The sequence below is a fragment of the Dreissena polymorpha genome, chromosome 9 (genome assembly GCF_020536995.1).
Source record: "Dreissena polymorpha isolate Duluth1 chromosome 9, UMN_Dpol_1.0, whole genome shotgun sequence".
In the NCBI taxonomy this organism is placed as follows: Eukaryota; Metazoa; Mollusca; class Bivalvia; order Myida; family Dreissenidae; genus Dreissena; species Dreissena polymorpha.
Window position 1 is genome coordinate 46,674,468 of NC_068363.1, and position 15,150 is coordinate 46,689,617.

General features: G+C 37.1%; 2 protein-coding genes across 5 annotated transcripts in view; both read right to left on the minus strand.

The window, feature by feature from the left end:
* Positions 1 to 15,150, minus strand: part of LOC127844187 (protein naked cuticle homolog 2-like) — a 99,852-nt gene that overhangs the window by 71,092 nt on the left and 13,610 nt on the right. Inside the window, exons 2-3 of one of the 4 annotated variants that reach the window (XM_052374254.1) lie at positions 10,309 to 10,374; positions 4,763 to 4,878 (exon numbers count right to left, since the gene is read on the minus strand). The exons of 2 other annotated variants lie outside the window; for them this stretch is intronic. In XM_052374254.1, the coding sequence (XP_052230214.1) occupies positions 4,763 to 4,792 (30 nt within the window). In that variant the 5' untranslated portion in view covers positions 4,793 to 4,878; positions 10,309 to 10,374. The remainder of the gene's footprint in view (positions 1 to 4,762; positions 4,879 to 10,308; positions 10,375 to 15,150) is intronic. One more of the 4 variants, XM_052374255.1, reaches the window with a different exon arrangement.
* Positions 1 to 15,150, minus strand: part of LOC127844207 (repressor of RNA polymerase III transcription MAF1 homolog) — a 505,514-nt gene that overhangs the window by 63,980 nt on the left and 426,384 nt on the right. The gene's annotated exons all lie outside the window — the stretch shown is intronic.

A 15,150-nucleotide genomic window follows, 5' to 3' on the forward strand; every position in this document is an offset into this window, starting at 1 on the left:
GGCCAAGCAAAGGTCTTCCACGAACGTATACACGGCGTGGGTGCAGGAGGGTTTGAAGGCAGCAGCGGTTGGCTTCGAAACTACAAGAGCCAACACGACACACACAATGTCCGTATCAGGGGAGAACAGCGATCCGCGGACAAAGCGGGCGCTACTGAATACCCACCGCTCCTAAAAAAGATCATTGACGAAGGCCATATGGGGCAGAACAGATATATAATGCGGACGAGACCGGCCTTTACTTCAAGATGCTGCCAGACTGAACCCTTGCCAAGCGAACAGATGACCAGAAGACACTGGGGTTCAAACAGGCGAAGAACCGTGTCACCATTTTGCTGTGTACAAACAGTACAGGAACACACAAGCTACCCCATTGGTCATCGGCAAGTTCGCAAAGCTGAGGTGCTTCCATCATTTGAACATTGAAATGCTGCCCGTGGTATACAACCACAGTGCAAACGCGTGGATGACGTCAGCCATTTTTGAAAACTGATTCCATCGGCACTTTGTTCCTGCCATTCGCCGTCACCTTCGTCAACAGCGGCTCCCGGCAAAGGCGCTTCTGCTGCTAGATTACTGCGGGCCCACCCAAAGACGTTGTTCTCCAATGACAAGAAGATTGTCATCTCATTCTTGCCGAAAAACACAACGTCGAAAATCCAACCGATGGACATGGGCATCATTGCGACCTCGAAACGTCTATACCGGCGCCAGCTGGTCAGATCAGTGACAGCCAGGGGTGACCTCAGACTCCCAGATTTCCTTAAAAGTTTGACGATCAACTTAGAGGCAATCTACATGTTCGACAGCGCCTGGCAAGAGGTATCAAGGCAAACCATCCATGGCTGTTGGCGAAGGGCCTTAAGAGATGCGATCGGCAGCAATGAAGCAGACAACAGCGATGGGGAGTTTTAGGGATTCAGCGCTGCAGAGGTTTCTCAGGCAGAAAAACATCTTGCGGACTTAAACTCCTTCTCGGCAGTCAATGTCAACAAATCCCGCGATGCGTTTGGCGTGACGGATGATGAAATCGATCAGTGGCTTAAGATTGACAATGAGCTCGCAACCACAGCGCATCTTACCAACGAGGAGATCGTGGCTAACACTACTGGTGCATGTACAGAGGCCGACGAGAACGATGACGACGACGAAGAAGAAATGGAACCGCTACCTGCGATGTCATCCATCGTCAGAGGCCTCCAGGAAGGTCTCCGCTGGCTGGAGACCTCTGCTGACGGAACATCGGCGCAGACGTGTAATCTGGGCAACATCATTGCCCTTGCACGAGCCGCAGCCAGAGACTCGTGCAAGCAGAGAAAGCTGACGGAATATTTCACATTTCATAGCAAATAAATGAATTATCTGTTTATGTTTTGTATGTATATATAATGTATTGTATTTCATTGTATAAACTTTGACTGTGTTATCGTTTATTATATGCTATAAATGATTGATTAATAAAAAGATCTTTGTGTATGTTTAATGTTTCAGTTCGTGTACGAATAACAAATTAAAGAATCCTAACAATTTATTTGTGCATGCTAACGAAGTTACTTAATAACAGAGATTCACTTTAATTTTTGCAATTTATCGGAAAGTCCACGGGAAGCACGATTTTTACATGACGCATATGACACAATAAAACCAATCCTTTGTACATGTATCGTATTGCATTCAATCTAAATTTAAATTTGCTCGTCCAATTAAAGCTCTGTCCCATAATGCACTGTACTCTTTTTCTGAAAATTGGCGTCAGCATATGGATGTGGATGTGTTTATGAAATTATAAACATATTTCTCGTCATAAATGTTAAAAATTTTTTTTTTTCGTAATTGATGTTGTAATTATATTGGATTATCGGATACATGTGTACATTAGAAAAGCGGTATGTATAATGTTATCGTTCGATTTCGTTTATATGCAAGTATTTGCGGATGACAACACAGCATGGCAATACACAGAACCTAAATTATAGGCTATACTTTACCTGTTTTTATATCCCCCTGCAATAAATAAGCTCAAAACTTATAATGCTGTCCGTTAATAACGCTGTTGCGTGGCTTTGACCCCTTCATCTTCGTTATATTGGAGTTACAGTGTATGTATCCCAGAAAAAGCAACTTTTTGGAAAAAAACACTAATCTGCTGGTACAAATAAACATGACCCATTTATAGTCCTTTCAAAATCACACACGGTATCAACCGTTATTATTTAAAGTAAATTAAGCTATCATTGCTTAGTATAATGGACCAGCGTTGTTTGTACCGGGGTGATTAGTGGGTTTTTCTAAACTCGTGCTTTTCCGGCATCAGTCTATTTCAATGTCAACTTTTTAAAGCCCAGATGGAAACCTGTAAGCAACTCATTTTTGTAAACTGTTTACATCAAACGAATCAACATGATCTTGATTGCCCCAATGTAGCCCCAGACAGTGTGGCTAAAACTTTTTGAATTCTGCGAAAGTCAGTGTCAACAACTTTTTAAAGCCCAGAGGGAACCCTGTAAGCAACTCATTTTTTTAAACTGTTAACTTCAAACGAATCATCATGATCTTGATTGCCCCAATGTAGCTCCAGACAGTGTGGCAAAAACTTTTTGAATTCTACGAAAGTCAGTGTCAACAACTTTTTAAAGCCCTGAGAGGGAACCCTGTAAGCAACTCATTTTTGTCAACTGTTAAAATCAAAAGAATTATTGGAAGTACAGTGATTCAGTAGTCCTTGATTTTACATGGAAAAGATAACTAATATGTTAATCATCAAATTGAACCAACATTTATTTCACACTATGCGACCCGTGATTTTTGCCTTATTGCCGAGTCACGGTGGACAGTTTGATTTTTTAGTGGAAAATCACCAAGATTTCATGTAATTTGTTTCTCCGCCGTCACACGAGTGCAAGATAATCTTAGTGGTGATTCCCCACAATTTTGTGGTGATTCAACGCGATTTGCCTTGATGGCAGTGGATATCGGTGACATCGGTGATTTGCCAATGCATGCATATAAACCGAATTGAATCTATTACTGTGTACAAACCGTTTTTCTAATGTTCACATTTATGCGATACAACATCACTTACGAAAAAATAATAATCTTAAAAGATTTATGACAATAAATATGTTTAAGAATTTCATAAACACAGCCATATGCCTACTACATTTTTCAGAAGTGTAAAGAGTACAGTGCATTATGGGACACAGCTTTCATTGGACCAGCGAATTTAAATTAAGATTGAATGGAATACGATCAAATGTTTTATTGTGTCATATGCAGCAGGGTTCTCAATAAGAGCCAGCAGCCGCCGACCAAATCAGCTGTTTGAAATCAGATTTTGACCGGTTGAAATTCGCTCAGATTTGGAAAATCGGCAACTGAATTTTCTAAATTTGCGTGTCTTTTCGGTAATTTGGTTACTATTTGCTATTAAGCAAAGACGTTGATTCATTATCTCCCTTAACGCATTACAACAACAACAATGAAAAGGAGCATATTGGAATCGGTCAAAAAGCAGTAAAATATTTTGACGTTCTGTTCCATCACATGTTGAGTTAAAATTTTTAAAAAATAATAAAGAGCTTTTTCCATTTACCTTTATTAAGTTTAAAAAAGCTAAAATTAATAAAATGCACACAAAAATGCTCAAATTTAAGTGCCTGGTTGACCACTAAAATAGCAATAAAATGGCCCAAAATGCAGGAAATCAAGTGCTCAATTTAAACAATTTCAAGAGGAGCAAAATTGCCCGCCTGATCCCCCTAGTAGGCCTGTTGGTTTCACATTTGGGCCTGTTGGCTCAAAAGTTATTGAGAACCCTGTGCAGTCAGGTAAAAACATGCTTCCCGGAGACTTTCTGATAACGGGTAAAAATTAAAGTGAATATCTGTTAACAGTTACACTCACTGTGTTAGCATGTTAATCGTCTGGATTATTGCATTTATTTTTCTTACATGTACTGCTCTGATTGGGAATACATGTAATAAACACTGACTCGCAAGTTGTTCACACCTTAATTGACATTATACAACAGATTAACACCAATTAGCTGTCAAAGGTTGTTTAACCTCTTAGCGATTAAAATCAGTTAAACGGACCGATAAAGCAATGAAGCTGTGATCATCACAGCGCTTCCGTTAGTGGACGTCCGGGCGTAAATTACGCCCGAAAACGGCAGGCATACATCCATTATGCAAATGGTGGAAGTCCCTTAGACATCCGATAATACGTATGTACGCTATTTTCTAATACACAACACATACAAATGTCAACAGTAAATCGGGTTATTCAGACCATTAACTCCGCCTTAAGAGCTACTGTTTTCAATGAATTTCACAGCGAGTGGCCAATATTGATTTTTACAGCTGTCAATCAAAGTCTTCTTGGTAAGGGCATCAGCCAATCAGCGCTCAGGCAGCAGAATACACACCGACCCCACGTGAAGCTGTATACAATCAAAGTACTGACAGTACTGGTGTGACGATGCTTTTGAGAGGATGGATATAAAAGCATCAAGTTAAGTTTTTCTACATCACCACAATCACCACAATTGTGTTTGTTGGTACGAAAAAAAAATTTGGTAAACAAATTTTGCGAAACAAATTTGGGTATGAAAACAAATTTGGGTACGAAAAAATATTTGGGTACGAAAAAAATATTTGGGACCAAAAATTTGGGACCGAATTTTTTTTGGGTACGAACAAAAAATTGGGAATGAAAAAAAAATTGGGTACGAAAAAAAAATGGGGGAACGGGAAAGTAGTACCTGTTGGGAACTTGACCCACACTCGCACATTTTCGGCCCTTTCCGTCAAACATCAGATAAGTTCCTCGAAGGCAATAGTATGAATACACATTTCGGAAGCGGTAATGCGGTCCTACCTACGCGCGTCAAAATGTAAGCGAAATATGTACACAAGTCTCTCAGGAATGATTGAATTAACGAAGAAAATCGTGTATTGATGTAAGTTTTTTTAAGAAATGTGCAGAAAATATATTAAACAAGAGCTGTGTTTGTGAAACACAATGCCCTCTGCTGCGCAGCTTTAAAGCCATTTACTTTACCTTTGACCTTGAAGGATGACCTTGACCTTTCACCACTCAAAATGTGCAGCTCCATGACATACACATGCATGCCGAATATGGAGTTGCTATCTTCAATATTGCAAAATTTGACCTTTGACCTTGACCTTGAAGGATGACCTTGACCTTTCACCAATCAATATGTGCAGCTCTATGAGATACGCATGCACGCCAATATTGAAAAAGTTATGGCCAATGTTAAAGTGTTCGGACAGCCAGACAGAGGCTTTATATTTGACATTTGACCTTGAAGGATGACCTTCACCTTCACCTATCACAACTGAAAATGTGCAGCTCCATGAGATGCACATGTATGCCAAATATCAAGTTGCTATGTTAAATATTTAAAAAGTTATGGCCGTTAAAAGTTTTCGGACAGACGAACAGACTGACACACTGACTGACTGACAGTTCAACTGATATAGGCCACCCTACCGGGGGCATAAAAAGCAATGGTGATATTTTTCTCAGCCACATAATTGTTAATAGTTTGATGTAACAAAATGAAAGTGAAAGTAGAACTGTCAAAAATGACAACTTGTTAACGTGTTGTTTTTGCTGGCACTAGAGGGCCATTACACTCAGGCCACAATTAAAATATTGTTGGTTTGCCCTTTACCGACCCTAAATTTTACAGGTGGGTAGGTAGGTAGGAAAATTATTTTATTTTATTTGAGAAATTATATTTTTAATACACTAATAGTCTATGAATATTTAAAACACTTATTAAAGCACTATTGCAGTGTACGAAGCCCTATGTAGCTTAACATTATCTTGTTTGCTGTTTCTTGCATATATTAATATCAAATGCATGCTTGTGTGTTATTTATTACATCAAATATTTGTTCATTATATGATTTTAATTGCTCAAATGCATTTGTAATTATTTAACAGCCAGACAGCTTTTATTTTTAACTTAAACCTTTCCCTTAAATTGGGCTTAATTAGCATGCAACAAGCATTGAAGGAGTGTAGAAAGACAGCCCAAAGCCTTTAATGGAAAAATTCAGACGTGGCGAAAGACCATCACATTTTACAGGCCAGACTTGCCTACCAGGAGAAACAATTCACAGGCCTGTTGAAGTTTTTACAGGCCTTAACTTTAAGTGTTTGACCGGTTAGTGCATAGTCTCAGCATGGAAAAGTAAATTCATAAAAGTGCAAACTGAACATTATTATAAAGCATTATTTCTTCTTGAATGCTCTGAGCTTTTATGAGTACATACGTACAGCTCAGAGGGTCAATAGCTGGGAGTTGTATTATTGCAACTAACATAAGCATGAAAACTTGATTTGGGGAAATAAATTCTGGATCTGGATAGGTACGTTGCAGGACCTTTCGGTGTAGGCGCAACGGGGGAGAGGGTGGTTAGTCCCACTGTAGGACAGTGGGTGTTAGTTTCAGTTTGTGGATATACTAACGCTTTAAACATATATACTTGAGTGTTGTCGATGTATTTAGCTAAGAGACATTAATAAATTAAATAAGTTTACCTTTACATATCCATTTCACTAACATGCCATTACAGTAAACTGTTCAGTGTGGCAAACATAATAAAGCAGAATATGCACATGAATCTGATTAAACACAGATCCACTTGCATATAAATCAAATCATGTTTGTCTTTTATTTTGCATTTTCGACAAAAAAAATCCTGTAACTGTTAGATGTATTTTTCTTTGCGAGTAGACTGCATTCCAATTTTCAAACACTTCATCACTTGTTCTGTGACATTCAGTTCATACATTTGCAAAAAAAAGAGAGTTTTATTTGTATCTAAAACCTATGCTCAATCGTAGAATGACACGCTCTTTTCATTAATCGATACTAATTATATGATGTCCGTCGTAAATTCGATAGTTATTTGTTCTCGCTGAGCATCGTTATTTCTTTTAATTGTCGGCCATCTTGGATCACGTTAACAACATGTGTACAACGAACGTAAACTCGTATATGTCCGACTCCTTTCGCGAACCAATGGTTAAGTATGATGTCGTTCGGCCATTTTCACGGAACACCGCCGATCGCGATGCTGGTTATAGACGCTTGCATTACTGTCTATTCTGGGGCGAATGAAATTCCAACCATCGGAGCGACCTAGATCGGTCATGGGCGATAATAATAGACAGGGATATAAATACGCGCATGAATAAATATTGCTTTCGGCTCTTTTGTCATCGTCGAAAAAAACGAAAATAAAAAAAATAAGTTTTCAGAAATCGCAATAAAATTTTTTGGGTCGGGGGGTAAAAAGTGGGTCGGTCGGTAAAGGGCAAACAAACTCAATTTTAATTTAGGCCTCAATGTGTTCACATTTTGACCATAGGCTTTGTCAATGACCTTTATAGTATGGGTAGCTTTGATATTATTTATTGCTATCATGTAACTGCATGATTGTGCATATGTTTACAAAACACATTTAGCATAAATAATGATAAAAATATACTGATTGAGCTTATAATAATCTGAGAATTATAGCCAGGTCAATTAAGGACTTAAAATACAATTTTGTGTCCTGATTTTATGAAGAAATGACCATGCATGTCCTAGATTTCAAATTCAAGGCCCTGGTGTGACACATTGGTAGCAATTTTACCGTTAAACTGTGAGGCTTATGAATTTAGTTTTTATTAAACTATCTAAGGAAATCTAAATCAGGCAATGATTTTTCTTGTTTTAATACAGTCATAGATCAGTTGTGGCCTCTTAGTAATGACCAATTTTTGCTTACTTGTCACACCCTTAAAACTTTTCACACGTTTATAATAGCAAATCTGGATTTAGGTGATCTTCAATGGTACATTTAAACTTTAGCTCTGTTACAAGAGTGCTGGTAAAGTCCAGTCACATATTTAAATCTAGGCCATGTCAAAATCAAAGTGTCAAAGACAAATAAAAGATGCGTTCATTAATTATTGTCCAGTTGTTTACTACTGCAGCTGTAAGTTTTTATATAATATGACAGATGAACATCATGTGAGATAAAATTCACATTATCATTGTATATCAGGTTTAGCAGCCTTTTAGATAACAAAGTATGCTAGTTTTCAATGTCGCTTCTGGGGATCAAACCCATAGGGCTTTTAGGAAGATTCTGAAATTTTCGATCCCTCGAGAGCAACCAAACCAAAAATTAAGTCAAATATTGCCGACTCGGTTTTTTGAGTCAGTTCATGAGGGATAATGGAGCTCGATTGGTCATTGTTGGCTCTGGTACTACTTACATGTACCCCGGGTACTCTTAAGTATACTTACATATACCCTGGGTACTCTAAGTATACTTACATGTACCCCAGGTACGGTAAATAAAGGTAATTGTACTTGGTCCATATTAGACTGTACCCGAGTTGTATTCGCGCCCAAAATCCGATGTCGTAAAACGTGCAACCGATTATCTTAAACACACTTCTCTTCAAAAAACACTGCATCAACATGCTTTTTGAGTATGTGTTCCGATAATATAGAGGCCGTTCTACAGAAAATTGACATAAATGTGCAGGGCTTAACACTAAGGCACGTCCGAACGACATTCATTGCCTGTACCTTGGTCCGGGCTAGCCAATGTCCCAGGAACATGCCCGACCGGTCGTGTGTATTTTGGGCGGGATTATATGTTCTATATCAATAAACTGCGTTTTAAATAAGCTTTTCAAAGATGCAAAAATCTTGATACTGTATGATCAGATGACAATTAAATCCCAGAGTGAGTTCGGAGACAACGAACGGATCGTATCTCGAAATAGATTCGGAACCCCCTGATTGCAATCAAAAAGAGGCCGACAATTCAGAAAATCCCCGGCGGTTTTCCCGGTAAAACACGTCAGTACCTATTTTTAAACGGAATGCCGCTAGACACGGTTTTTTATTGGTTTCCTCAAAGTGACATGTTTTCTCAATGAAAATACGTTTGAAACTAAAAGCCGGGATCGCCCAGGATTGTCTGGAATGATGAAGGTATAAAACTCGACATTAACACAAAGTAACTATAAAATTAATAGTTATTTATCAATTTTAAATAATTTTAATTTGTTGTCATTATGGAAAAGTTATTCCATCCTTTAGACGATTAATAAATCCATTAGAGGAAGATAGAGACTTTATTAAGATTAGAAGTGTTTTGACAATATTTTTTACGAATTCAATTAGCAAAACTTATATTAATGGTCGATCCCGGCTTTTAGTAGAGAGTTAACCCTGTACAATTGTTACAACTACCGTAACACGTTATTTATTTTGCTAAGATTCACTTACCATTTCTTTTAAGACGGTAGCCCGGCAATCTATGTTAAAAAGGTTTCAACGTTCATGTCATTGTTTAAGTTTGGCTTTACAGGTGGGCATGGGGGTTCCTCGGATACGAAAAGAAAAGGGAAGGAGGAAAGTAAGAGAAAGTATTATGAGGAAATAAAAAACAAGAAAATTTCTCCAGAAATGGCGTGAAGATTACAAATAGTTGTCTTAAATAGATGAATATTGAATTCAATAGCATTATATAGTAAGGCAAGCTAATAAGAATAATTTAATCATAATTGCACATCTCCAAGCACAAGAAAATACAAGTTGAATGATAAATATAAAGGTTTTTATAATACTTGGGTCAGGGCACATGAAAGATTGGTCAGGGCTAGTAGGTTCTGCATTTACTAGCCCGAACGGGCTAGTTGAAAAATAGTTAGTGTTAAGCCCTGATGTGTATATATAATTATTACAAAAAAATAGTCGACAACTACTGATTTAGGGTTAAATTTCCCGGGTACATTTTAGTATATTTACCGTACCCAGGATACATGTAAGTATACTTAAGAGTACCCGGGGTGCATGTACGTAGTACCCGAGCTGACAATGAACAATCGAGCGATACTGGAAGGTGCAACATCTCTCACGCCCCCTAGCATCGCCTTTAGCAGTATTCAATTCTCAACAGGAAAGTGCTGGAGTCATTGATCCCGAGGGACAAGAAAAACAATTGATAAATGTTCGAAATAAATAATTTGATTAATGACAATTCTATTATTTGAGCCAGGTCACAGGAAAAGCGCAGTCAAATCAGTATCCAATTAAATTATTTGTTATTGTCAGAAAAACGCTTTTAAGCAAACAGCTTTCAAGCTACTGCAGGCTGCTCTAGATCCAAACTGGCCACAATCGCTTAGTGTTTCTTTTACTGTGACACAGATCATTTAACTTTAAAATGATAAAAAGTACTAACACTTAGAAAGAGTACTAACCAGTAAAGAGTTTGAAATCAATGTTGAATCTCAGGACAGCTTGGTGATCTGCAAATCCCCGATGAACTGTTGATATCGGGTATCATAGTCATTCGATAAGTCGCAAAATGCTCGAATACAATTTATAAAGCACAATGTGACTTACAGTACAGGCAACGTGTACTTTGACAAACGCCACTTGTCGCGGTGTTCATTTTACGGTGTTCGCTTACCAAACGACCCCCGCGATGGGTGTTCAGATCAAATATTCGCGGGGGCCGTTTTCAATAAGGTGGACACCGCGAATCACCGCGGACCCATTATATCTACCGCGGTGTTCATCGTGTTCGCTAAAAATAAAATAATTAAATATAAACGTAAATTATTGATCCCTTTCATTTAAAGCGGGTATATACGTTGTTGTCAAATATTTATGAATTTATATAAAATGTGTAATAAACTTATTATATATATATTTAAATATAAATTAAAATAAAAGTTAAGAAGAACGTGTCGAAAAATGCGAAATAAGCCAGATATTTAATTCTGAATTTTAAAACGGCTGTACAGCCGAATTCGCTAGCATGTAAACCATACATGTACGATGTGAATCTAAACTTAGTTTAACGGTTTATTTGAATTCCTGCAACGATATCTATTCATACGACACACGAACACTAACTTCGATCCTAATGCAAAGACGAATGCTTCGGTTATTGTAGGAAAATATGTACGTCACAATCGACTCGGGGCGCTAATTTGTGCGATATATTTACTAATTTTGAACTTCTTTCAAAGATCTTAAAGAACGTTATTTCAACAAACGAGTCCAGTGCTGAAATGGAAGAAACCTGAAAGACACAAAATATAATCTGTTAAAATACATGTGTATAATATGAATAGAAAAAAACAACAGTTTACGATTGCAGTCGTTGCAATCGACAGTTGACAATTTCTAAATTTCGTAGCATACTGATGCAGTACGTTATTTCAGACAGTACAGGCAGACGCAAATAAATAAATTATTTAATACTCACTTTCTTTATAACTCGATATGTGTTGTTAAAAAACGGCGATTGAATTGCTTAACACCATACCAGTTAATAGACTTGATGATCTAAGCGCTTTATTTACGTTTCCGACTTTACGTGCTGTCCGAATTTAAAGTGATGGGCATTTTGTTACTGTTGAATTGAGCTGAAAAGAAACGGGTGAAAACAATAAGTTATAATGAATGTGGTATCTGAAATTATCTACAACTCATCTTGTTACCGGTTGTTTATAAAAAATATATATTATTTTCGATATGTTACATGACTCACCCATCCTTCTAAGCTGAAATGATCCGTAAAACCAAATTGTGTCATTGTGTCGTATGAAAGAATCTGCTAGAAAACTACATTTAGACTCGCATCGTACATCGATTCATTTCTGTCGTAAGTTGTCAAAACGAAAGTACGGTTGATATTCAAATGGATTATTTTTCTTTTCGGGATATTGTTTAATTATGTTGATGCTGCATTAACAAATACAAGTGTATATCGAGCGAAAACACAAAAAATAAACAACGGTTACGATACACACCTACATTGTATATTGCAAATACTGTTAGTTGCCCATAATATCACTTTAAGTACGCATAAATTTGCACATACATGAAGTTTATTATGTTCATTTGTACATTGTACATGTACATGTAAATTTAAAACTCTTGAATGACCATCGCAGACAGGTATTACATGTATCAATGGCCGCGCGGCATTGCGGTGATCACGGGTGTTCCAGTTAATGATAGCGTGCAATTGCGGCGATTTCAGGTGTTCGCCGAACACCGCGGTCAGTAGCGTGTCCGCCCCCCGCGAAATGTCACCCATCGGGAAAATTGAACACCGCGGACACGCGTTTTTGTCAAAGTACACGTTGCCTGTACTGTATATTGATAACTAAAAATACCAGTAATCAGTATGCCAGTTTTGCCGTGTCAAGCTGTTACGATCCAGAAAGTCCTTCATTCACATCGAGTATATATCCTTCGAATTCCAACTATTGTTGTCATAAGCGGAGATTTAGTGAATAAATAATTCATATATCCTAAATGACAACTTCTAAATAGCGAAACAAGCCAATGTATGCAGTAAGAAAGTTTTGAATCAAGACTCTCATTAAGGCGGCCATTGTTGAATGTTGAAACACGAACGACAACTCTGCTAGGAGAATGTTATCAATGCTTCTACGCAGTGGCGTATGCAAAAGGGAAGTAACTGAAAAATCCAGTTATCTCAATCGGACTGGCTCGGTCTTTTACATAGGCCGCCATTGTAAAAAATTTTAGGGTGATTATCAAACCTTGGACGCTGCTGTTCCAGCATCGTCAAAAAGCATTAGCAACCTCTGCGTTATGATGTGTTTATTCAGCAATCAAATATTTGAGTTCACGCTTTCCCCGAGGAAGAATGACATGATGTCGTACATGAAGTCTAATTTTCGCATGATTTTCATATGTACACGAAATACACGAGAAATGTTTATTTCTTGCTAAAATTTTCGTAACTTTCCGTGAATAATAAAATCTGGAAATGATTTCGGATAACACGTTTGTTTATACACATTTGAAAATAAGCAGTCTGCAAAATTAACCCATTGCCTGATCGCCAATGCGATGAAATCTCGGCTCTGGCGAAAAAAAATATCATCTATCGATCGCCTGATTTGCGATGAAAAAAAATCTGAAGACAGTTTGGAAATAAACCGACAAATAATAAATTCACGAAAATGTGTTCGCGTGCGCGATAATTTGAGAACGAATTTAATAGTCGGCATTCCGGAAATTTTCAGTACCGATTTTTATTTTATTTATTTATTTACATATTTAATTAGTAATTGGTTTTCATTTTCTGCAGTCAAAACGATGTGCACAGATTATTTCATGTGCAAAACACGTACATTTTTTCGGACAGTCGTTTTCGGATACAGTATTTGTTGTCAATCATAATTTACATGTAACATTTTAAATTCAGTCGTTGATTTGTCATAATTACTAAATATGAACAGTGCTCTATTTTCTCAAATCGCGTCAAGTGATTAACGCATGTTCAATAGGAATTCCCCCATCCCACAATTCAACTTGCGTAAAATGGCGGACGTTTAGGGACGTCAATATTGTCTGTATTTTGTTTTTGAAAATAGAAATCGTTATAATACTGGTTATTGGGTAATAGATACGAGTTGGAACATGTACGTATATTAAAATTCTTAAATGAAATCAGGACTTCAAAATTTATGCCTGGGACGTCAAAAAATTTAGGCTTGGAAGTCAGAACTTCCAACTTTTAAAAGCTAAGGCCTAAATTAAAATTGAGTTTGTTTGCCCTTTACCGACCGACCCACTTTTTACCCCCCGACCCAAAAAATTTTATTGCGATTTCTGAAATTGTATTTTTTTTTATTTTCGTTTTTTTTTTGACGATCATAAAAGAGCCGACAGCAATATTTATTCATGCGCGTATTTATATCCCTGTCTATTATTATCGCCCCTGACCGATCTAGGTCGCTCCGATGATTGGAATTTCATACGCCCCAATATAGACAGTAATGCAAGCGTCTATAACCAGCATCGCGATTGGCGGTGTTCCGTAAAAATGGCCGAACGACATCATACTTAACTATTGCTTCGCGAAAGTAGTCGGACATATACGAGTTTACGTTCGTTGTACACATGCTGTTAACGTGATCCAAGACGGCGGACAATTAAAAGAAATAACGATGCTCAGAGAGGACAAATGACTATCAAATTTACGACGGACATCATATAATTAGTATGGATTAATGAAAAGAGAGTGTCATTCTACGATGGAGCATACGTTTTAGATTCAAATAAAACTCATTTTTTGGAAATGTATGAACTGAATGTCACAGAACAAGTGTTTGAAAATTGGAATGCAGTCTACTCGCAAGAAAAAAAAATACATCTAACAGTTACAGGATTATCGTTCGAAAATGCAAAATAAAAGACAAACATGATTTGATTTATTTGCAAGTGGATCTGTGTTTAATCAGATTCATGTGCATATTCTGCTTTATTATGTTTGCCACACTAAACAGTTTACTGTAATGGCATGTTAGTGAAATGGATATGTAAAGGTAAACTTATTTAATATATTAATGTCTCTTAGCTAAATACATCGACAACACTCAAGTATATATGTTTAAAGCGTTAATATATCCACAAACTGAATCTAACACCCTTAATTTATTTCCCCAAATCAAGTGTTCATGCTTATGTTAGTTGCAATAATACAACTCCCAGCTATTGACCCTCTGAGCTGTACGTATGTACTCATAAAAGCTCAGAGCATTCAAGAAGAAATAATGCTTTATAATAATGTTCAGTTTGCCCTTTTATGAATTTACTTTGCCATGCAGAGACTATGCACTAACCGGTCAAACACTTAAAATTGAGGCCTGTAAAAATTTCAACTGGCCTGTGAATTGTTTTTCCTGGTAGGCAAGTCTGGCCTGTAAAATGTGACGGTCTTTCGCCATGTCTGAATTTTTCCATTAAAGGCTTTGGGCTGTCTTTCTACACTCCTTCAATGCTTGTTGCATGCTAGTTAAGCGCAATTTAAGGGAAAGGTTTAAGTTAAAAATAAAAGCTGTCTGGCTGTTAAATAATTACAAATGCATTTGAGCAATTAACATCATATAATGAACAAATATTTAATGTTATAACACAAACATGCATTTGATATTAATATATGCAAGAAACAGCAAACAAGATAATGTTAAGCTACATAGGGCTTCGTACACTGCAACAGTGCTTTAATAACGGTGTTTTATATATTTATAGACTATTAGTGTATAAAA